The sequence below is a fragment of a genome, unplaced genomic scaffold (assembly GCF_019419815.1).
Source record: "Pyrus x bretschneideri cultivar Hongxiangsu unplaced genomic scaffold, Pyrus_bretschneideri_v1 Contig48, whole genome shotgun sequence".
Classification (NCBI taxonomy): Eukaryota; Viridiplantae; Streptophyta; class Magnoliopsida; order Rosales; family Rosaceae; genus Pyrus; species Pyrus x bretschneideri.
In genome coordinates, this window is record NW_025999785.1 from 3,270,057 (window position 1) to 3,293,327 (window position 23,271).

The 23,271-nt window shown below is 36.1% G+C and overlaps 3 protein-coding genes across 8 annotated transcripts; all 3 read right to left on the reverse strand.

Moving 5' to 3' along the window:
* Window positions 1-1,306: 1,306 nt before the first annotated feature.
* On the reverse strand, window positions 1,307-9,005 carry LOC103962316 (protein SEMI-ROLLED LEAF 2). 2 transcript variants are annotated; one of them, XM_009375011.3, is made up of 20 exons: window positions 8,809-9,005; window positions 7,883-8,020; window positions 7,074-7,148; window positions 6,837-6,952; window positions 6,413-6,527; window positions 6,074-6,196; window positions 5,934-5,981; window positions 5,543-5,739; window positions 5,215-5,411; window positions 4,848-5,131; window positions 4,613-4,759; window positions 3,803-4,216; window positions 3,550-3,699; window positions 3,307-3,385; window positions 3,109-3,221; window positions 2,764-2,961; window positions 2,496-2,633; window positions 2,203-2,343; window positions 1,831-2,037; window positions 1,307-1,605 (listed from the first exon to the last, which is right to left on the reverse strand). In XM_009375011.3, exons 2-20 carry the CDS (start codon window positions 8,015-8,017, stop codon window positions 1,489-1,491), a joined length of 2,994 nt encoding a protein of 997 aa, XP_009373286.2. In that variant the 5' UTR covers window positions 8,018-8,020; window positions 8,809-9,005; the 3' UTR covers window positions 1,307-1,488. The 2 variants fall into 2 exon arrangements, with proteins under 2 accessions (XP_009373286.2, XP_048424480.1); XM_048568523.1 differs by lacking the exon at window positions 8,809-9,005 and adding an exon at window positions 8,114-8,150.
* A 3,370-nt stretch (window positions 9,006-12,375) lies between these two features.
* LOC103962317 (RNA polymerase II-associated protein 3) lies at window positions 12,376-16,285 on the reverse strand. Of its 4 annotated transcripts, none has more exons than XM_009375013.3 (11): window positions 16,128-16,285; window positions 15,663-15,761; window positions 15,379-15,504; window positions 15,139-15,263; window positions 14,814-14,935; window positions 14,619-14,701; window positions 13,999-14,154; window positions 13,579-13,764; window positions 13,181-13,275; window positions 12,996-13,093; window positions 12,376-12,704 (listed from the first exon to the last, which is right to left on the reverse strand). In XM_009375013.3, the coding sequence occupies exons 1-11, from the start codon at window positions 16,167-16,169 to the stop codon at window positions 12,601-12,603; spliced, it is 1,236 nt and encodes a 411-aa protein (XP_009373288.2). In that variant the 5' UTR covers window positions 16,170-16,285; the 3' UTR covers window positions 12,376-12,600. The 4 variants fall into 4 exon arrangements, with proteins under 4 accessions (XP_009373288.2, XP_009373287.2, XP_048424181.1 ...); XM_009375012.3 differs by having other exon boundaries at window positions 15,379-15,507; XM_048568224.1 differs by having other exon boundaries at window positions 15,663-15,731; window positions 16,128-16,283.
* Window positions 16,286-17,073: 788 nt separating this feature from the next.
* Window positions 17,074-21,157, reverse strand: LOC103962318 (ABC transporter F family member 4). Of its 2 annotated transcripts, none has more exons than XM_009375016.3 (7): window positions 20,948-21,157; window positions 19,523-20,182; window positions 18,476-19,103; window positions 18,273-18,373; window positions 18,089-18,178; window positions 17,877-18,004; window positions 17,074-17,554 (listed from the first exon to the last, which is right to left on the reverse strand). In XM_009375016.3, the coding sequence occupies exons 2-7, from the start codon at window positions 20,144-20,146 to the stop codon at window positions 17,410-17,412; spliced, it is 1,716 nt and encodes a 571-aa protein (XP_009373291.1). In that variant the 5' UTR covers window positions 20,147-20,182; window positions 20,948-21,157; the 3' UTR covers window positions 17,074-17,409. The 2 variants fall into 2 exon arrangements, with proteins under 2 accessions (XP_009373291.1, XP_009373290.1); XM_009375015.3 differs by having other exon boundaries at window positions 19,523-20,204.
* Between the last annotated feature and the right edge of the window lie 2,114 nt (window positions 21,158-23,271).

The following is a 23,271-nucleotide window of genomic DNA, read 5'->3' on the forward strand; positions in this document are numbered from 1 at the left end:
ATCATGTTGACACTGATAAGATGTGCTTAATTTATTGATGATCACGTACGCGATAAATCTGGGACACTAAAGTAATTAATAAAAAGCGAAATACATTTGAAACACGAAAACAAAAGCCGAAATAAATTTGAGACACTAACATGAAAGCGTACTCGTTTCACATGAGTTCTTATTTAACAAGCCAGCTACAGTAGGGTTTGAGCTATTAGAAGAAGAGACCACTTGTGGCCACGTGATATTGAATTCAGATGTACCATGAAAGAGTACAGACATGAAGAGAAAGGCAGGCGGAATTAGGTTAGTAATTGTAACACTTTCCGAGTACTTTCCACAATAACAAGCAAAGAATCAATGACTAATCTCGCTTAATTTTTTTTTACTTAAAAAAAATCAAACAACCAACAACAGCTGGCTGCAATTACAGCTACACAATCAATCACATAGAAAGATACACAATTTTTATTCACTGATTTTTTATAAACATAGCTCTCGTTGCTTTTTTGGGCACCCAAAATAGGTAGGGTTTGTGACTTTCCCTTGCAAGATACGGCATCTAAGTGTTTGCAATGAAAAAGGAGATATCATAAAGACGTAAATAGATATGATGGTGTGTCAAGCATAGTCCATCAATCATATTGTACCTAAAATTCATGTGAGGGGTTCACACATATAGGGAATAGTATTCTTTTGGTTACCAACAACAGATGCTTCATTGTTCCAGTGTCGTCATTCTCATCTTTCGATTTCTATTCTTTCGCTATTGGAATCATATCGTAGAAGTATTTTTCCTATCTTGACCAGTTTCTCACGACTCTTTTCAAAGCATGATTGGCCCATTAATTTACCTCCAAAACTAACAAAAGAAATTAAGAACAAATAAGTGTGCGAAAATCATTTTTCAAGAAAATAATTAGGGTGGCAATCGAAAGAATAAGCGGTTTTATATGTTTTTTTTTTTTTTCGGCGAAAGGAAAGCAAGGCTTGACATGACTGATTAACCTATGCATCAGAGTCAGTGGTGCATTTCAGTTGCTGATTTCCATAGGCTTTTCCCTCAAAGAGGATTAAATATTTAAAGCATTACGAGCTGTTTTCGGCTGTTTTATGATTATAGATATGGTTTGATGAGATGTGAATGTGTATGCACGTATCGGTGTTGTATCTCTTTTTTGTCTATCACTCTCATCACATAAATTCTTTTTTTCTATCTATTTCATCACATGAATGTAGCATACAACATGTTACATGCGAGCATCTGTATAGCAAGGATTTTCTGATGAGAGAGAGAGAGATGCATACTCCAAACTACAAAGAACATGCTACATTGTGTAACTCTAGCTCAATTACAGGAAAAAGTTCGACTTAACTGTCGATAAATTGGGCATGGAAGCCCTCAAGTCAGATGATCAGAGTCGACTAAATTTAGAGCTAATTATCCCAAGATACTGCCTAATACTTTACAACATCGATTACTCTTCAAGCTACATACTAACACCCAGCTGCCTTGAGGAAGTTGTCAAATGGACTAGCAGGAGGCAGCCTCATAGCCAACCAGGGATCTTGTGCCGATGCAGCTCCATGAGCAGGTCCAATGTCACTCGTTATCTGCATGAAAATTAACATGCGCGTCGAAAATCAAATAAAGCATAAAAACAAGTACATTGCTACGTTACACAGTTGCTTTCATGGAAAGGAATTTAAATATCAGAGATTCTGAAAAACCAAACTGCCCCGTGTGGTATCTCAACAGTTCTTCCATAAGCATGTCCACAATGCAATTCACTGTAACAAGCGAAAAAAAGAGAGTAGGGAAATCAAACAACGCCCGACCTTCTGGAGTGCTGTGCGTCCATCTGCAGGAAATGCTGGAAAGATTCTGTCCGAGACACTGCTCTGATAATTTTCATGGGCCAACCAGTTCGAGAGTTTCTTCCTTGTCCCTGTGCCGAGGGCTTCGCACTGGCTTGCCATGGTGTTGTAGGGGAGAGGTGATGTAGAGACAGCTGTTCCCGCTACTTGACCGGCTACCTCAAGTGCCTAAAAACAATTTTGTTCAGTTTTTGTCAAATGTACAAATAAAAGATGTCAAGAACCTGACAACTGTCAAATGATTCAAATCTTGTTGTATATGTGGTTGTGTTCTTTTGTACACAAAGATGCTTGTAGACACAGAGGGAGGTGGGATAGGGTGCACGTGGTTACCGATTCCATCAGCTGTCCAATGCTGATAACATGGGGCGGCACAGAGGAGGATGTAGGCATTCTGGGAATGAAACGAGAGAGGTCAGCAACAGATGCTTCACTTGTTGCATCATCCTCCTCTGATGAATTTGTCGGAAATTCCTGCAACATGAGGTGAAGTCATTGAGAATGCTCATACTTTCAATGCTATAATTGTTATCGTTGTTTTTCTGAATTGGCATGATACATGGTTGTGATCAATGTGGAACGTCACACTCCAGCAGTAGCAAGAAAAGCTAGACTAAAGAGTATACCCCATCAAATGATGATTCCTTCGAATGGCCTGGCATTTGATTTTGGTCAAAGTCAAGCATTGACTGTGGGCCAAACATGAATACATCATCAGGTGTGAATGACTCTGAAAGTTGCTTCGCCACATCTTCTGCCTTCATCTTTAAAAAGAAAACCAAGCAAATCAGAATTCGTCTGGTTGTATGTGTGCGTGCATGTGTGTGCGCGTGATTGAGAGAGAGCGGCAGAGAAGGAAAGAAGAAAATTGTGGTCCATAGTTAGCCATCATACCTCAGAAACCTTCGATAGAAACTGAATCAAAATTTCCATCATGATATTGTCTGATTCGTATATTTTGTTCCGCAAATCAGATAGTAATGATGAAGCCATCTGGTTATCGGTAACAGATCCATATTTACTAACATCTGCATCAGGCTTTACATAAATCTGAAGATCATCACTGATGCCCAAATATGGATCAACCTGAATCTGAAAGATTAAGGAGATTTGTTAAAATTATAATATGCTCTAACGCTCCTTTCACTTAAAAGCTAGAAAATGCCACACTATGATCATATTGCTGCACATAGTTTCTAAATAGCAAGAGTATTCAGGATGAGGATAAGGTATACTCACATCATACGGTATTAATGACTTAAGCAAAGGAATGTGATAGATCTTAGCCGCAAACATCAACATGCCAATCGATAGTACAAGCATAGATCTCCGACATGCTGGAGGCAACGTCCCTGCCAAGCATTTAAGAAGTTTAATCACAACTTAACCCTTTTCATCAGAAGTAATGACTGTTTAAGGATTTTTTGCTGCCCATACCTTTGTTAGAATCAAGGGATATATTCCTCAGAGACAGCAGAAGTTGAATGAAACGAACCATAAGGTTGTCTGTTGGATTCTGCAAAATTACAAATTAAAAAAAAATTGTAAGCAACTACAGAAACACTCAACCATGCCGTCATGGCCATGGTCCCTAATAGAGGTGTAAAGGTGAAGCGAGAAGAATAGAAACATAATACAAGACATAAATGAAGAAAAAAAATGTAATGTAAAAAACTTTACCTTCAAATGTGAAGAAATAAGCACTAAACTAAAAGAATGGGCTATAGCTTCAATATTTGAAGGCAAATTATCTGGGAGATTGGCTTGTATCCAAAAAGCAGACAGCAAGTGTGATATTTGATCCTCACTAAACTTCATAACATACGGATCCTGAGGAAAACAACAAACCCGAACGTATCAACTTAGTCAAGCAAGCGAAAGTACTCTCCAAATGTTACCAGTTATAAAATAATTAAACTTCTTAATATCTTACTGGCTCTATTAAGCTGATAGTTCCAGCCGTCCTGTCAATAATAGAGCTAATTTTGTAAAAATTAGGGGAATTTTTTCGGTTACGCCCCTGCTTCCAGTCTTCTTCAGCAGTCTCTTTATCTTTAAAATCATCACAAGCATTATTGTTCCTGTGCTTTTCGGATTTGGGGCCATCTTTTTCCTTCCTCAGCTTTTCAAGTCTGGCTGTGATTGACGCAAAGGTAGATGCTGTATTCGACTGCCATCCTCTTGATTGGTATCCAAAACCAGATTGTAGAGATGAAGCTTCATGTCGGGACCCGTTAGAACTTGGAATGAGAAGAATAGAAAATATCTGGTGTGCTCCAACACGGACCTCAACATCTGGATGCACCATGACTTTCAGAAGTTGGACAAGAAGGGACTCGGGAAACACCTACAAAGACAAAAATGAAAAATGGTTCAGTATGCCGTATTTTAAAGACAATAGCAGAGAACAATAATGTATGGCCTGCCATGACTCATGAGTCATATCAGATGCTGTTCCTTATAAAACCAATTTATCACAGTACTGGAAGCATGTTCTTCAATTAAATTAAATACACGTTATTTAAAAGTGTGAACCAATTTTTATAAAAGTACGAATTACATATCTACCAATTTACATCTCCCTTACGTACAAATTCAATTTATGTCACCGGAAGCCATTGAATCAAAGATCAGCGCTAGCCTTCCCTAATACAATTTTCAATTATGTGATCAATCCAGGAAAAGAGAGGGCAGGAATGCATAAAAACCTCCAAAAGCAGCAAACTACTCAAAGTTCCCTCACCTGCTGTGTACGTGAAGAGATCAATGCTAATGAGATCATGTGAGCAACAATCATTAATGATCCAATGGTAGCCCTAGCAACAATTCCAGATGGAAGCTTCTCCAGAGTTATAGCCATCATGTCAAATAGTGGTCGTACGTTGCCAATCTATTAAAATAACCAGCGCAGGCTTTTAGTAATAATAGAAGCACCACATACTGCAGCGACTACAAAAACCAACTAGTATAAAACTTACTCCTCTCGAAATTTCTAGTAAGCAGTCTTCGATGGAATTTTGTAGCATGATGTTAATGTTTGATTCTTGCTCTCCAACTGATTCAGCAGTGGCTTGAAGACTCTTCCTCAAATGCCTACATAGGTCAGACACAAATCCAATTTCTGCCAACACTGCACCAGATCGAATCTGGCTAGCCAGAGCACTAGCTACTTGAATGACAGAAGATTTGAGTTGCGGATCATGCGAAATGTTTTTGTGGTCAAGATGCCGGATCACATGGGCTAAAATCAACTGCTGATTCCCTGAAGCCAAATGTTGACATTAGAAATTAGCATCCCCAGTAAAGGGTTTTACGTATGTAATTTTGCAAAAAATATCAAGATACCTGAAGCCTCCATAAAGTATGACATATCAGACAAAACCAGCATGGCCAACCCTTGTCGAGGAACCCAGTGGTGCCCAGAATCAAAGTAGACAAACATTGGATCCAATACTCGGCGCAGTGTTGTGCTCTCCTTGGATAACTCTATCATTCTCTGAATACAAATTTGAGCCCACACTTTTGGTGTTTCCATCTCTTCTCTGAAACAAGGAACCAAAAGTATTACAAAAGGGCAAATGGATCAAAGCAAAATGCAATTAGCATTGTATACAATTCCAAGTATCAACCAACAACTACAACAACTCCCTTTTAGACTTCCAATAACTCCTACCTTGTCAGAAGAGCAGGATCCTTCTTTTCTGGTCGTGGCCTGATGATCTTGCAGCTAGGGCTAGCGTCATCGCCAACTACACCAACTCTGCTTTCACTTCGAACCACTTCATCCACCCAATTATGATATGGCTGCCCTCTCTCATCATCTTCATTATGTGTATCTGGCTCATAGTTATCCAAGGTGACATGTACAATCTGCACTCACGAGAAAAAGGTTTGCAATGCTCAATATTTATGAAAGAGTGGTGCCACTGGCTTGATATCTGATTTCGAAAGGACTAGTGCAACAACTAATTAGACATTTAAATGCCCCAAAAAGTTTGTATAAGAACAATAATCACTGAAACATTTTTAATAGCTTGAAAGAATGATACTGGAAAAAAACTAACCTCATCAAAATCAACAAAAATATATGAAAATTCTGCCATGAATCGCACCTGCCAAGGTGGAAATTTATCAAATTAAGATTGTTCCAACTGAAAAGAAAAACAGTTCTTAAGAGTTTCAATAAGTCAAATCATAAAACTACCATGGCTGAAAGGCATTGCAAACTTGATGCTCTCAAGCTTTGATGAACTTCACCACTTTGACGTGCAAGCTTACATACTTTGTGAACCAAACTCTCAATGGTATGTGTGTAAGTGCCGTCTGTCTGTTCAGTGATTGCATCAACAAATGTAACAATAGGTTAATCATATGTATTAATTTTGTACAGAAAACTGAATATTCCAACCATCCATTAACATAATAAGAAATGACATAGGTAATATCAACCATTATATATACACCATCGTCAACCTATAGAGTTACGACACACCATTGATAGGCAGACCAAACAACTATTTAGAGAGTGTAACTTCGGAATCACCTGACTATAGATGAAATTCGTTAGGGTTTGGCATCCAAGTATGCGCATAGCATCTTGCTTAGAGTTGTCCAGGAGCTCAGTGACCACATGCACCAGACTGACTGCAAAACATGCCCTGAAAGATACGAAATATATTCAATACAACAAGAGAATTTCATGCAAAAAAGAATTCCCTCCATTTAACAACTTTAAAGAGGCTGGAGTGAAAATAAAAAGAAGAGTGAGCGAGAGAGCACATAAAACACCATTAATGGGCACAAATCTAAAAGAGCACAAAGTGAAATTGTGACTTGAAAACTAGCCAATCACACAAAAATAGTTTCCATCCACGAGATAATCATCAAACAGACCTTTTTTTCCACAAAAATCACTAACAGACCTCTATTAAATGGTGAGAGAGAGAAAGGAAACAGCTAAGACTTACATCTGCTCCTTACACAGGCAAAGCAACTTGTTGTAAGCCTCCACAACAATATTGATGAATTTGATGTGCTCCAATCTAAGCTCTTTGTAGCATCTATCTTCAAGATATTTGGCAATCTGTTGAAAAAATAAGCAACAACTTATGGATTAATAATAGCCTCAGCCATAGGCAATCAATTTACGGTAAGCTCACTTTTATTGACCAAGACATAAATAAATGGGATAGAAAATTTCATACCTTTGGGATTCGAAAAGGATTTTTGGCAGCATATTCGCATAACTTAACAATTTTTCTTTCATTGGGAGGGCCATCCTGAAAATTTTGGAACACTTAACTTCAGTATGCCAGCTACTGATAAGAAAAGCATACATAGTATAAAATTTTCAATCTAATATAGTTATATAGACTAGCAAACAATTCCTTGGAGAGCATGCTCTGTTATTTGCTGGTCACAAAAACTTTCAACACTCAATTTTGGCTTAATTGAGTTCCTGGGTCCAAGTATTCTAAACCTCATGTATAGATAGAACAAGTTTCTCTTTCCAAACAATCAGGTATCACATCTCGCTAGATTCTCAATCATGATAACATCATAATCATTTAGACATAAGCCTAACAAGAGAAGATTGCCATACACACACGCACACACACAAACATACACCATGTACTATGGGCATAAATGTACTGCTGATATACAAGGAAAGAACCGTTGGGAAAATAAGGATGATATCTAAGCTCCGTTCAGACTTAATAATTAAAGGAAAAATGAAACATAAAAATTTCAATTGAAAATCCCTTCCTCAAGCATCAAAACCTACTTTCTTATTAATTTCAATTGTTCTAATAAAAAATGGAGGGATAATGTTCAAGAATGAGAAACTAGATAAACAACCGGAAGGGAAAGTAGAAAGTATGATTTTTTCTACAAATACCAACTCCAAGGCACATGATCAAGAAGTCAAAATTACCAACTACTATCTGCCGTTCACAACATGTCTGTCTGCAATGTCTTAAAATCAAAGGGTTTAATATAGTTTTATACTCACAGGAGACTTGGGAAAGATTTCGGCAAGCAGCTTTTTGTAACGCTTAACGGGTTGTCTAGATCTTGACCTCATAGCAGGGCAGCATATGCACATACTCTCACACGCTGGGAACAGCTTTCTGGAGATGACCCCCATTTCCTGAAAAATTGAAAGAGTAATGCTAAGGAAACTGAATTTAGAGACTAAATTTTGGAAACTAAAGGACATGTAAGTCGATGATTGGTTTATTACTTAAGCGTTGATAGACGTGCTCATTTCTATTGGTAACACATCATTTAGTTTGCAATTTTAGTCTAGTCTCCCTAGCATTACTCAAATTGAAAAAAAAAAAAAAAATGAGAATCAAAAACAGATTGCAAAAAAAACCCAAAAATTATTCCCTGGGGACATGAATAGCACAGTTCAACTAACCTAACAAAATACATAAAACAGGAACTTTACAATCCCAGCAGAAAATCCCATATCATACAGAATAAATAAATATACTATACATACTCAGACACTACAATCTAATGTTTTTAAGTACAAAGAGAAAACAGAAGGAAAAAACACCCAACAAGAAATATGTAAGGAAGGAAAGAGGTAGATAAAGAGAAATTTTATTTTCCTCGGTTATTTACACACACCAAAGGAGAAAAGGGTGCTGATAGGAGATTATCCGAGACTGCATTGATATGAACATGAACAAGTACACACAAAAGTTGTATCACAGGAGAAACAACATGAAAAACAAAAAAAAACAAAAAAACTGATCACAACCAAATAAAAGCATAAAACAACCATAACAAGCCAATAATGATAACCCAGAATCGAAACGAACATTGAAATCCAAGTAAACGTGTAAAGTCTTCAACTTTGATAGAAGAAACAGAAACCCAGAAGAAAATTACAGAGAAAAACATGAAGTAAACAAGCCGAGAACTCACCTTTGTTTTTGCAGAGGCAGATCTGGGTAGGGAAAATTTTACCTCCAATGGGGGTTTAAACAGAAGAACAAGTGAGCATGGGGGAGAGAGAGAGAGAGAGTTGAGCTGCTTCACTCCACGTGATGGGTTGTCAGTTTTCTCTCCTCCCTTTCTTCCCTCGCACTGAAAAAAGGGGACTTTGTTGGGTTTGCCAGAACTTGGAAGACTACAAAACTGTCCTTTATTGGTTTTTGATGTTGGGATAACTGGATATAAATCCAATTTTGTGAGTCATTAGTAGGATTAGTCCACTCCATTGAAATAGGTCCAATAATTGAGATTCCACGTATGCTTATTTGTGGTTTATACCATATTTACCCCTTAGACTTATGAATTATAGTAAATACACAAAATTTCTTAATTATGGGATTATTTATGGTTTAACTAATTCCTTAATTGTAGGATTAGCTATAGGCATATAATCACCTCAACCCCAGTCCGTTTCATCCCCCCTCCTTCCCTTCTTCCAAACAATTCTCTCTGTTAGATCATGGAATCAATCCTCCTCTTTTTTGTCTCTTCTTTTCATGGGTGATATTTTTGTGTTCTTCTCTCTAAATTCGTTCCTTTAATGGAGATACATCATATCATATTTATATTTCTATGTTCCGCTTCTTCCAATACAATAGGTAGTTTATTTTTGTTTTGCAGGTAGATTATATCTGCTTTGTAGGTATAAAGCATTTTTCTTCCTATACAATAGGTAGTTACTAGATTATATCGGTTTTGTTTTCTTCATAAATCGTAGGGAGTTACTAGATAATATTTTAGTTTAAATATTTAAATATTCAAAATTTAAAAACTGAATAAATGATAAAAAAAAATTTAAAGAAATTAAATATATTTATCTGAAGGGGCAAAATTGATATCAAAATATGTAATTAGATAACTGGACTCAGTCCCGAAAACTACCTATGTTTTTGGATCTAGATACAAAAACCCCTTTGATGTTTAAATACTTTGCTAATTTAGGAGGTAAGATTTTGTCCAACCAAAAAAACGTTGGATTGTGTTAATTAATCTTAAACAAACACTAATCCAATTGAATGATTTTTTTTTCCTAGCTTTTGTGAATGGTAGGGGCATAAAAGAACCTGAAAAATTAACTTTCCCCCTTAAAAATCTTTTTTTTTTTTAACCAATAACCCGTCATATCATATTTATTTAAATAAAACTCAATAATTAGAATTCGACTAAGCAACTTACCAAATTAAGTGTATGTGTGTCAGTTTTATAATTTTTGGATTCCTAATATACTCTCATCTAAGCCAGTATGAAAAGGTCTGGTAATTACGTTTTAATTGATCACGTGCATTGAATTTGGCAAGGTATTGTAACCATGAAATCTGGTTCTAGATATAGGAATTGATTTGGTAATATTTTTAATTTCAACAATATATTTCAATTTGAATATACCTAATTTAGTGTTTAATTTCAACAATATCTAGTGTATAATTATATGAAAATAATTTACCTACTATGAAAATAACTTACCTACTGTTTATTTTATATGAAATTAGTGTACCTATCTTTGAATTTTTACAAAGTTAATGTATCTGCCTTTTTAATTTTTAACAAAATTAATTTACCTACTTCTTTTTATGGTATTAGTATACACAAATTCATGGACGCCTTTTATTTAACGTGGCATCATATTCAAAATTTGGATTTTATTTGGAAGTTATCATATATGTGAGTTTTTGTCAAGAATTTAAGAGTTGTAAAGGTCTAAATTTAAGGAACCCTAAAAGAACTAACCTTTTATTTGAACTCTTTTTGGGTCTAGACTTTACTTTGAACTCAAATATGCAATGGACAAGGAGATCTTTGTGTTTTTTAAATTCTGTAGGGTGACATTGCGTTAAGCGTTAGGCATTAACCATTATTTCAAGTCAGAGACTACGTGCGTTTTTATTTTTTACGTTATTGATTTTAGATACTGTCATAATATAGTTGTACAAGCATTTACTAGAAAATAGTCATGTGCCAAATTGGACCATTAATGAATAATTTAATGCAATGACTGGTTTACTTAATTGATTGAAGAAACTAGGAGTTAAGAACATCTCGATGTTAAAACGTTTACCATGAAGTTGCATATTTTTTTCACGTTTCACAAATTTGCTATGAAATGTTATTGATAAATTTAATTATGTCATTTCAATCTTTCTATATTTAATTTTTTTAGAGCGCCAAAAATATCTAATAGATAAATATTTTCTTTGTGGACAGGTAATAGTTTAAACAGCGGACCGGTAATAAGTTAAACATTATTAACAGTTCGAAACAAATTTATATGCGATGCCCCATATTGTTCAGGACAAAGGAGGGGAAACCCCCCAAAAGAGTACAAATAAAGTGAGGAACCCCACGCTCACTTGGTTTTTGGGTTAAAAATCTTTCCCAATAATCTTTTCGGTTTACTAAAATAATGCCCATATTTGATCAAAACCAACAACTAGACCAAAAAGTTGCTTTCATAGGAAGCATAATTTGCATTTTAATGCAGGTAGTCGACATCTGCATATATTATATCTTAAGCTTTGTCTTGTTGTTCGAGCAATTGGTTAGCCCAAATTGATTTGATTAATCTTATCCAAGACTTTTGTGACATAATGATTTTTGTTCGTTGAAGAAATTTTGAGTGTAACGGCCATAGGCTGCTTCATAGAAGGATCGGGATGGTTTTAGGATCATTTGAGATCTAAAAAAAAGGTCCATGGAAGTCTTATGAGGACCCTTAAAATGTTTGAGCAAGGAGGATCGTTTTGTTCCCAGGGTTATATGTTCTACAATTTAAGCAGTTTTATTTGTATTGTTCATCGTCATATAAACTTAAAGAGTATAAGCAATTTCATTAATGAGGGTGAATGAGTTGTAGGCTTGCAGCAGACTCCTCGAGGGGAAAAAGATCAATGCAAAACCCTATCTTCTCTTTTAAACGTCGTTATTCTTGATTGTTATACTAATTTTAATGAAACAGAATGGATTTTTTTTTAGAACGGATATAAAAAAAGCTATTAATGGACTCATAAATTGAGGGGACGGATTATTTTTATATAAATGACCTTGCAAAAAATAATGCTTACGATTTAGGCTTCGTAACTTGTAATAAATTAAAGAAATAGTGATATCACGTAAGGATGAAAAAATCAAACCGAAAAATTTCTCATTGCTCATTGTAGCGGGGTTAACACGAAACGAAAGTGGTAGGTGATTCATGATTGTGAATGGCACGTGACCACCATGTGTGCAATCCAGAAGACCCCGGGGTCCTCCCCACATATTGATGGTGACTTTGATCTCAAATCTATTTAATGTTTCTTTTGATAAAAAAGGAGAGCCACGGTAGTCCATTATTTCGGAGTTGGAAAGATTCACAGAAGCATTTCAATCTCTTCTTATCTATTATCATACAATTTACCAACATAAAAAATCGAACTCAGAACGAACCGTGTGAATACGGGCCTAACCACTAACCACCCCGTGATGATTAATAATTAAGGTAGTCAATTATAAGTGGGGACATGAAGAAATAGGTCATCGCCATTAACTTTTTGGACCCCCAGTTGAACGTGACTGAACAATAGAGTACGAAGGTCCAACCAACATATAACATAGACGCTCACAAATGCACGTTTTCTTCACGGTCACATGAAATACAGAAATAGCAATAATCTTCTTCCTGAAAGGTATGTAAAAAGCTTGGTTTTACAAATTCAATTTACAGATGAGGCAAAATTTCGGTTTTTTTCATCGCTTGAGGCAGTACTTTGCACGCAGGTTACCAAGCTTCTCCGCATACTCGATTGGAGTTGCCTCATTGTAGAACACTTCATCCCATATCTTATCAAGATCTGTTTGCAAAGTTATCGGGTTAGTATGTTACATGTTGTACTCTACGATATGCAACTAACGGAAAATATGAAACCTAAACCCCATGAAGATAGGCAGGAAACCGAGCTCAATCCAGCATATGAGCAAAACGATAAACTTGTGACACATTAGGAGACCTTGCCCTATAGCCATTTCTGGTTTCTCAAAACCACATTGACTAGACATGCTCTAACGAAAATAACATTTGAAAACTAGGTTACTCTTAGCTTTTTAGCATTTCAAGGAACAATTTGAACTGTAAGGATGCATACCGGCCTTGTTTGAGGATGATAGAAAAATGATGAGTGTGTCAAATCTTGGAACCTTGGTCAAGTTCTCCAAATAATTGACGGCCAGTTCCATTTCTTCACTGCCAGAGAAATCAAAGGTGGACATAAGGCCATTTCATCCAGCTCAACAAGAAAAATATACCGATAACATACAAAGCATTACTTACACAAAAAAGTTCGCCACGCATTTGATAATGTCAATTAGTATGGGAACAGTCAAAGCATTTTTGAATATCTGTGGCAATGCACTAGGAGATAGAGACTGCACGGAAAACGAACAAAACTAACATGAAACCGGTATGGAAAGTCAGAATTAGTTATGATTTCCTAAGCAAATACTAACTATACATACAATTATCTCACTCCTTAATGGACATGTGAACTTGTTAATATAAATAGGTTTAATTGGGAACCTCTTGGATGGCAGTGGTCAATGAAATGGATGACCGTCATGCAAAACAAACACACTAAAGGTCACCCACTTTGAGACGACAGAAAGAACACATGAATCTTGATTTTGGAATTCTAAATTATGAAAGTAAAGCACAAGAATATTTTTTCAGACCTTCAACAGACTAGCCTGCAAAGCACTATCTCCAGAGAGATCTCGCCAAGAAACCTCAAATTGATATGCAGTAGTTGGTGGGGTGATGTTTTTCTCTGCAGCTACAACCTTTGCTTTGGAAGCAGCTCGAGAAGCAAGCTCTTGTACCGATGCCTTCACCTCTTGCTTCTTATTTGTATTATCTCCCTACAAAACAATCATACAAAAGCAATTAAAAATAAGAAGATAATGCCTTTTATGATAAAAAGACAAGGTAGGAGTAACTGACGTATAACTCTGGTAGGAAGCTAACAAATGCAGTTGAATACAGCTTCATAAACTAGTCTATTTTACTTATTAGTAATAAGAACAAAAAGAAAAATCAATTACAACGAAACAAAAATGAAGTAAGAGGGCCAACAAAAGACTAATCCTTCATACCTTAGCATGATCTTGAACTGCAGTTATTTCTGTTATTTGAGCTTTGCTTGAGACAGGCTGGATGCCTTTTCCATTTACTTTGGTATCCAACTTTCCCCTTTTCTGCATTTCTTGTACAGAATTTTTCAGTGCTCCAGATGCCTTCTGAAGATTTGACTGACAATTAACAATGACAATGAGTAAAACCAATAATTCAATGAAATAACCTATGAATAACCATGATATTAAACCATGAAAAGCCAATCTAACTTAACTCCATCTAGCAAAAGTTTGTACTGACAAAACAAGCACGAAGTTCAACTCAAGCCTGGATTAGGCATGCAAAAGACCTCTAAAGAGTCAAGGCAAGTTTATCTCAGATTCTTAAGCATGCCTAACATACAAATATAATAGTTGTACTAGCAGAAATTATACAACGAACAGGGAATGCTAAAATGCTCTCTCTCTCTCTCTCTCTCTTAATTCATGCACACGGTTCAAAGTTTACATACGCAAAGGGTAGGTTTTTCTAAAGATTTAAGTAACAATTCCATGGGTGTAACAACACTACTAAAATGGCCTTCAATAATATATTGTAGAAACTTAGAACCAACTGCAGATGTGTGTGGAAATTGACTTACTTTGTCATACAAAGATTTGGCTTCCGTGTACTGTTTCTTGATTTCTTGGTTGTGAGGCTCCAACCTCAGGGCAAACTCAGCATCTGCAGTTGGCTATTCTCATTACATCGGACAGATCAAGATTATAATATCAGAAAAGAAACCATAAATGCAACAATATCAGGAAACAAGGTCATTGTTTAGTTTTCAACCAACCCTCGAATGATTCTTTAAGCTTTCCAAGTTCTTTTCTAGCTGTTGCACGTCGTGAGTATGCTTTTATATAACGATCATCCAAATTCAAGGCCTCTGTACAGTCATCCTCAGCTTCCTGAAATCTAAAGAACAAGATGAAAAAACACATATGCTTCAGAAAAGTACAGTACCTAGTAAGAGCCATTTGAAAACTATGAAAGCCTACTGAAATCCAAAAACTCAAACTTGCATTTTATAAAATAGCGGAAATAGATAAATAAATAAACAAAATTGCACGCAAGAATTCTCTTATTAAACAAAACAGAGTGAATGGGGCAACGCTTGCCTTTTGATTTTGATATATGCCATTCCCCTATTTGCATACGCTACTGCAGATGGGGACAAAGCAATGCTTCTTGAATAGCAGTCGATAGCTTCCTTAAACTTCTTCTGCTTAAAATACTCATTACCCTATAAGTTAACAGGCAATAACACAATCAGCATCAACATGGACCCAGTTGTTCTGAGTAATCTTAATCCTGCAGTCTTAAATTTATAACTACAGCATAACACCATCAACTCCTACCAATTCTTTTTCTGAAGCAGCATCAGGAAGACTATCTTCGGATCTCAAACTACTTGATATTCTTTTGATGGCATCAAAATTCTTTGAGTAGTCATAATTCTCGGAACTGGTCCCGGAATCTCTAGTCTTCTGAAAAGACAACACTCACATAAAATTCCAATACAAAAACATATCCAAGATTAACAACCCAATCATCAGCTTAGCGAAAACAAAACAGTAATCGCAAATTACGCATCGATTTATGAAATGTTGCCATGCTACAATGAGAAGTGTAAAAAAGCTACCAGCTTTTCCTGCTGTGAAACTTGTGGTCTCATTTTCTTGTCCTTGTCCTTGAGAGAAAGCTCCCAGTCCTGCAAGTCACTCAAAAACCCCTGGAAATCCTGGAAACAGAGGACCAGCACAAAAAATACGAAAAACCCAATACACTACAATCATTAACTAAATACCTAATAACATATTCATAAAACGAAAAACCAAAACATGAGCTCTTAATCCGAAACTTAATTACATTCTGTTGGTTGAAAACTTGGGAATCGGAAACTGAATTTCACATGTAATCCCAATCATCAATTCTAGGGTTTGATTACATTTCAGAATCCAAATGAAATAATCTTTCAGTGGGCCAGAAAGTTTCTGATTTTATTTTCTTTGAGGATTTTCCCTCAGCTTTCCCACCTCCCAAACAGATTATTAAGTCGAGTATTAGCTAAAATAGTTGGAAGAAGTGATAGGGGAAGTGAAAATACCAGAGCTTGGTCGCGGCCGTGCTTGTTCGGAGGTCTAGCCATGGAGGACGCGTACCCGATGCTTCTGGTAGAGAATACAGACTGAACGACACGAACACGAGGGACTCTTGAGGTTTTTCTCCGCGAAAATTTAGCAAATGAATAATAAATTTCTACTCAAAATTTTTTAAAATTGTTCTTCGTATTTATAATCATAATAGTTTATATTATAAATAACCTTATAAAAACTGTATTTGTAAAAAATTGATGACTAAACAATCTAAGTTTTAATTTATTTATAGCAGAAATGATATTTACAGTGTGATTCATAGTATAAACACAAAATTCTATGATTAAAAAAACTAAAATATTTAAATATAAGTTCATATACATTTTTAAGTAGTCAAATATTCTTCTTTAGCGAGGAATCCCTTTAGCAATTACCCTTAATTATATTCCCTTAAATATTCAATTTGTGCTGATGTGTACGTAGGAGACACCTTTTTTACGCATCGTTTTGTATACACATTATATTGTATTTCAATGATCTAGGGTTAATCTAGAAATTTTGGCCAGTAAAACAACCATGTCACATTCATTTCAAAAATTTATTGTGAACAACTAAAAATGTACACTAAAAGGTACATGATGGAAAACTTAATGGAATTACGATGAGATGACAATTTAATAGTTTCGTTCATATGACATTTTTTAAAATTGATATGACGAGTGTACAAGTTCATATGACATTTAAAAAATTTCTCTTTCCCTTAACTATCATCCCTAAAAAAAATTACCAAATAAAATCATTTGAATCGGAGACTGTTTAGGTTTAGCCATCCAAATGACAAAAACAAAACGATGATGTAAATACCAAGTAACATATTCAAGATGAACTGTTTATTTACTTGGTACATTTGAAGGACAATTTTTTGTACGAATAATCGTCAAGAGAAGATTAAGAAGATGAAAAACAAACCATGGATAACTCCAAGCAAATCTTTCTTAAATCCATGGACGTTTCTGATTATGAAGTTCATACGATTAAGATACATTATTTATGAAACGTGGGATACGATGCAATGCAAGCATACGAGGGAAACTTGGCCAAAGACACGGTTTGTTGTAGCGCGCAAACAAGCTTACAACTTTCTACAGAATATGCAGGCAGTTTTATGTATGATTTGTGTATACAAATTCCCTCCATATATACAGCACACCAATGTAATAACTAATTAAAGTACATATGAAGTGGTGCCGGACTATCCAGCAACTGCAAGTCTGCAAAGCCGGTTTCACAGAATCAACAGGCAGATAGAGGGGCCATCTTTTCATGTATTGCCTTGTAACACCGGAGACTGCACAAAGGGAGCTTTGACTGCGAATCCCGGTACTTGTATGGATTTGTACAATATGGTCCGGCACACTTTTCTCGGGGAGGAGGGTAACTGAAATCGGCATAAACAAAAAATTATCCGATGAACTTCATGATATATTTTGTTTTCTGGAGCTAGAGATGTGTGCTTGAAAACCAGGTTTGAGACATTTGAGAAACACTTAAAGCTCAAATCGCTATGAAAAGGCTCCAACAGTCGCGGAGGCTGAATGTTAAGGGTGGGTTCAGAAAAAAGCACGATGATATAGAATTGTCCAAGACCGAAGAGATGCATTATTTACGACAGCAGTAGAATTATAGCAGCATCTAGATTTGAGAAAAGAAATTACATATAATCACAGAAATAAGTATCTAGAATTTCCAAATGCTCTTACCTGCAAGGCTTGGAATCGAATATAGCTGGCAAGCCCATTTCATTGGGGAAAGTTACAACCGATCCTGATGGACCCATCACCCATCGGACAGAATCTGGCGGAAGTATGAAAGCATTTGCAGCCCTCTCCTGCAAAAGAAATGAATGTACCATTAATCAAGAATCTATCGCATGATACACACAGAGAGGATGCTATTATGCGCTATCTGTTACCTGAGCCATATCTTCTTGCCGTTTCTTTATCTTGTCTTCTCGTTTCTTTCTACTGGAATCTTGCCCCAGAATTTTTCTGATTGCCTCAGCCTAAGACGGCCAAATTTGAAAGAAAATGATAAGTAACCTCTTTCTAACACATGTATATCACAGGCAAAACAACAAGCTAAAAGACAAGCCAAACCTCAGATTCTCGAGTTGCCTTCTCTACTTGCATCCTACGTCTCTCCGCCGCCTCAGTTTTCTTGATTTGCTGCTCCAATGCGCAGGGTTTCTCCTTTTGCTCTATCCGTAAAAGCAACAATTACCATCATCAGAGATGTCAGTGTGTATTCAACAGAAGCTACTTATGATAAAAGGAAAAAAAAAAGAAAAAAAATCTCGTACTTCTTGGTGGAGCCGGGGGCAACCCATTTGGGAACTCAAATAAACCTGCACCAGAGCTGGAAGAGACATCTTTGCCAGTGTTAAGAGCCCTTTGACGAGTAGTGACTGTCATCTCCTTCTTATTATATGAGGATGATTCAACAAAGTCCTTTCTCGATTTTTTGCTTTTAGTAATATGCTCACTATCAGAAACAGGTTCCTCTTCCTCTTCAACATAATCAGTATCATCAGATACGCTTCCTACTCTGGACTTCTTACCATCCTTGCCTGATCTTGGTATGCCATAATCTCCCAAATCTACACTTAGTCCAATACCACTCCCCTTCATCACAGTCGAAATCTTCCTTTCTTTTCTAGTTTTCCTTTCCTCATCCTCATTGTACTCTGCAGTATAATCTGAGGTGACCTTAGATGTTTTGAGTTTTTCAAGGTATCGAACTTCCATGTCATCATCATCTCCATCATCAACCGTATCCAGGACGCGTCTCTTAGGGACCCGTTTGCTCTTGCGCACAGGTTCTTCAGCCTTCCCAACACGAGTGACAGTTTTAGATGTATCCTTCCGTGGGACTCCTCGTAACCCACTTCCTTTATCTGAACTAAGGGAAGGACTATCATCTGAGTCTTCCTGCAACAGTGATAGAGTTAGATGTAGTCTTGATAATCCTTGATCTATATATGACCTTATTAATTAAACAACTAAACCCTTTTGTGTCAAGGAAAGGAAGGGAAACTATGAAGCCAAAGACCTCAAGGAATTGACTAGATGAACCGAAAGAAGTAACTAAAAAATGAAGGATATCCAAGAAACTAGAACAGAAAATGACAACCTAGCAATCAAATATCTAATAAATTTTGAAAATTTGAAGTTATTAATCTTTCCATCTTATCTAATTTTTTGTAAAAGCAGTCCATATTAATATGCTACCCAATTCAAGATGTCTGCCTGAACTATGTGGATATTGAAATAAAATCACATCCAGATTTGCCACACACAGTGCTAGTCAAATTTAGTAAATCTGGAAGAATATTTCAAGGCAGACTAACCTGAAGAATCAACTTCTGGCGTGGTCGAGGGGCATCTGAAATGCGAGAAGATTTTACAGAAGACGGACCAACAGTAGATGCACCACCAGATGAAGACTTGGCCTGAATTGTGCGTGTAACACCACCAACTTTAAGCTTAACCATTTTCACTTTATTCTCATTCTCTGAGCCATCTGAAACAACTCCACCAGGCCCAAGCTTGTTTGTGCCTTTCCAATTAGCAGGGGCAAGAGCACCCTTGCTGGACCTTTTGGAATCAATCCCCCTATGCCTATGTTCATCACTGCCTCGAAATGAACCATCATTTGAAGCTTCCTCAGATTCTCCGGAACCTCCTCCCTCACCTTTATCCATATTCTGGACAGTCTCAGCTTCCATAATGTTACTAAACGAAGCCCTTGCGCTGCATAAGTTCAAATTAATGTCTCTCTTTCGAGTAATTGAACCATCATCGTTATTCTCATCACTTTTGCTTACGTCTTCCGAAGAAGGAGTTGATGACACATTATCACGACAATCCAAAGGTAGCTGTGACTCGTTCCGAGGACGACGAGACGTGTTACTCCTTTTCTTCCTCACAGCATTGCTTCCATCGCTGAATCCCAAACCTCCAAAACCCTCCATCGTAATCAGAAAACCGAAACAAAATCCTACTGCTGCCTTTATTTTCCCATAAAGGGAGCTGAGAAAGTCATGAGCAATAAGTTAGGGATTGTAAATGTCATACGCATAAGCATAACAACAGAAACTAAGGAGATATTCAACTGAAATCTTCAATCTTGGAAACCAATAAGTGCAAACATTGTAACCGGACGAAGATAGTAAGAAATCAAAGAAGCCCTTCTCAATCTTCAATTAGTAGTCAACGAAACATAACTAGTTCAAAACAGTTTATTCTCTGTAGCGCAGAACACAAAATCATCTTCGTTTCCTAAAGCTAAAATGTCCGCTGAGCTAAACCGAAAGGTTGCAGAATCAATTCAAGTTTCCTAAATCTAAACCGTGATCATAAATTCGTTATAAAAAGATCACCGGAAACATCTTTCTGCCCAAAGAACAACAATGCTTCCACTGAAAGTACAACCATGGAAATGCAAAAACCAAGCTAGATTTCAGAACATTATCACAAGAAAGCAAAATTCAACACAAGTCAATTATCCCAAATTCTCAAACGGGAGAAATTATATTAACATCAATTGAATCCCCCATCAAAATTAAGAACAAACTTCATCTTTATTCCCTTATCAAACAAAATTCATAGAAATTCACACACAAAAACACGACAATTGGGCAAAAACAAAATAAAAATCACAGAAAAATTAACAATTTGAAACAATCGAGCAAGAATCGAAATACCCAGATAAGAAAATCAAATAAAATCAGCAAAAACTCATAAGGAAGACCAAATAAATCGAAAGATCTTACCTTTAAATTAAGCAACGAAGACCCTCGGAGAACCTTGAGATGATTATCACCCACAAGATTGCTCCGATCCAACCAGAATTAAAGAGTACGAATTGGGTTTGGGTGAATAGGTGGCGTGATGTGATTGGAGGATGAGAGGTGGGGAGGAGGAGAGCTGGGTGAAAAGTCAGGGTTTTCGTTGCAGGGGAGGGGACCAGAGTTTTCACCATCGTTGTAGTAAATTGAATAGTGCTGGGTTTTTGCTGGGTTTATTTTACCGCCTTGTACGGTTTCCTGTTCACTCTGTCGAGTTCTCCCATCAGACCGTTGGGTTTGGATCAGGGAGTGCGTAGGTTAGTAACCAACGCACACCTGGTGCGCATTAGCCTGCATGCAGTTTAAGGTTTATTTTTCTTTTCTTTTCTCTTATTTCCTTCCTCTTTTTTTTCTTGATATTTACATAAGTAAAATGATTATTTTGTTCTATTTTTTTCTCCTCTTTTTCCAGCTTGTTTTTTTCAGAGTTAAATAATGAATATTTACAAGGGATTTATCAAACATATGGTAGTTGTAAAATTAACAACGACGAGTTCAATTTCTACAACGAAAAAAAGAGAAACACTTCAATTTTTTTTTAAATGTACAAGCAATATTGAAAAAATGAAGATTTATTTGTTATTTGGTTTAGAATTTGAATACTAGAATGACGTTTTCTATTTGGAAATAGCCTATTCAGTAATCTTTATGTTCTTGATTATGTGTTTAAAGAGTTAAAGAGTTATGTTAAGGTCAGTCGTTCACGTGCAAATAAGAATTTTCTTATTATAAATTAGCGTGTAACTCACTTTTGATCAACAAATGCGCTATTTATAACCAACTAACTTAACGAAATGACAATGACGAGAACAACAAAACTAGTTTCTATAATTTTGTGGTGTCGAAGTAGCTCACTAAAATGCATAGTGAATTATGACAAGCACCCCATTAGCAGAACAACGTTTCTTAAAGTCATTATTTCTCAAGTCTCATTGTACTCAAGTAATGATCAAATCATTCCACTGTCTAAAATAGTACAACTACTTTACGCTTTTTTTTTAAAGTAGTATTGAAAGTTTTACAAATTACAGAAAATTTTATACCATTGTCGATAATTTGAAGATGCCACTAACTCAAACTTACCACTCGTAGCTTAAAATAGTTTTAAATATCGTCTTGCCAAAAAAATCACCTGTTATTAGTTAGATTTAGAGTTCAATATAAGATCTCTTTTCATTTTTTTTTTTCGATACCATGCTAGCTTCCAATAAATGGAAAATTTGATCAAGTTTGTTGGACTACAGTAAGACAGCAATCTTCTATCTTGTCCCTTGACACGTACGTTCCAAAGATTACCCCACGTGTGATGGTCTCTTGGGACCCACACCAATGAACTGGAACTGGAATTTCTGAGTTGAGACTGAGAAATAGGTTGAGATCACTCCGAATCTTTGTATTTAAAGTTGTGGAATGAGATATTTAGACAATTTAATTTAATTATATATTTTCCATTAATTTATCTATTAATTTAATTATATATTTTTCAATAGAGGGCCGCTAGATCAGAGGACTCGTGGACTCTACGGAATTTGAAGGGGTCAACCAGCTAGCCCGTTCCAGCCAGCCTCGGGCTGGCCCAAATTTTTTATTAATGCTATCGAATATAACCAACATGAATAAAAACAATTGTGTAGGTTATAACCTACACGAATAGTAGGCAAAAAATTGAATACAATGGCTAGCTAATAACCGACACGAATAGTAGGCAAAAATTTGAATATAACGGCTAGCTGATGTCAACTAGCCATTGTATTCAATTTTTTTTTTAATGAATTTAAACCTTTTTTTTCCTATAAATACCTAAGTTATTCCTACACTATTTCTCACATAATTTTCACCATTCCATTTATAGTTTTTAAATTTAAGTTAATGTTGTTTTTAAATTTAATTTGTAGTTTTTAAATTTAAGTTGTAGTTTTTAAATTTAAATTGTTGTTGTTTTTAAATTAAAATAATACATTCTGTGGCCCTTGGTTGGAAATGATTTTTTGTGACATGGCTAAAACGAACCGTATGGCCATTTGGCCCTCAGTGGAAATAGAGGCAAATATGGTCTTGTACTGTTCATTAAAATATTAATATCTTGGAGGATCAGAAGGCTAAAACGAGCTATCTGGCCAGCCCTCGGTTAAAGATGGCCTAAGAGGTTGCCTACTTCCCATATTACCAATTAATTTTATGATGAAACCTTCTTCAAAGACTTGTGATTTTTTTCTCTCTTAAACGGTCTGATTTTAGAATTTTTGTAC

Coding starts and splice junctions, on each gene's coding strand:
- LOC103962316 (XM_009375011.3), bottom strand. CDS start 8,017: ATGGGGGTCATCTCCAGAAAGCTGTTCCCAGCGTGTGAGAGTATGTGC. Junction 6,197..6,412: donor CGAATTTCATCTATAGTCAG/GTGATTCCGAAG, acceptor ATCACTGAACAG/ACAGACGGCACTTACACACA. Junction 5,412..5,542: donor GATCCTGCTCTTCTGACAAG/GTAGGAGTTATT, acceptor TCCTTGTTTCAG/AGAAGAGATGGAAACACCAA.
- LOC103962317 (XM_009375012.3), bottom strand. CDS start 16,169: ATGGCTAGACCTCCGAACAAGCACGGCCGCGACCAAGCTCTG. Junction 15,264..15,378: donor CTGCTTCAGAAAAAGAATTG/GTAGGAGTTGAT, acceptor GTTAACTTATAG/GGTAATGAGTATTTTAAGCA. Junction 14,936..15,138: donor GCATATATCAAAATCAAAAG/GCAAGCGTTGCC, acceptor CTTGTTCTTTAG/ATTTCAGGAAGCTGAGGATG.
- LOC103962318 (XM_009375016.3), bottom strand. CDS start 20,146: ATGGAGGGTTTTGGAGGTTTGGGATTCAGCGATGGAAGCAATGCTGTG. Junction 18,179..18,272: donor AGGCAACTCGAGAATCTGAG/GTTTGGCTTGTC, acceptor TGGCCGTCTTAG/GCTGAGGCAATCAGAAAAAT. Junction 18,005..18,088: donor GGCAAGAAGATATGGCTCAG/GTAACAGATAGC, acceptor TTTCTTTTGCAG/GAGAGGGCTGCAAATGCTTT.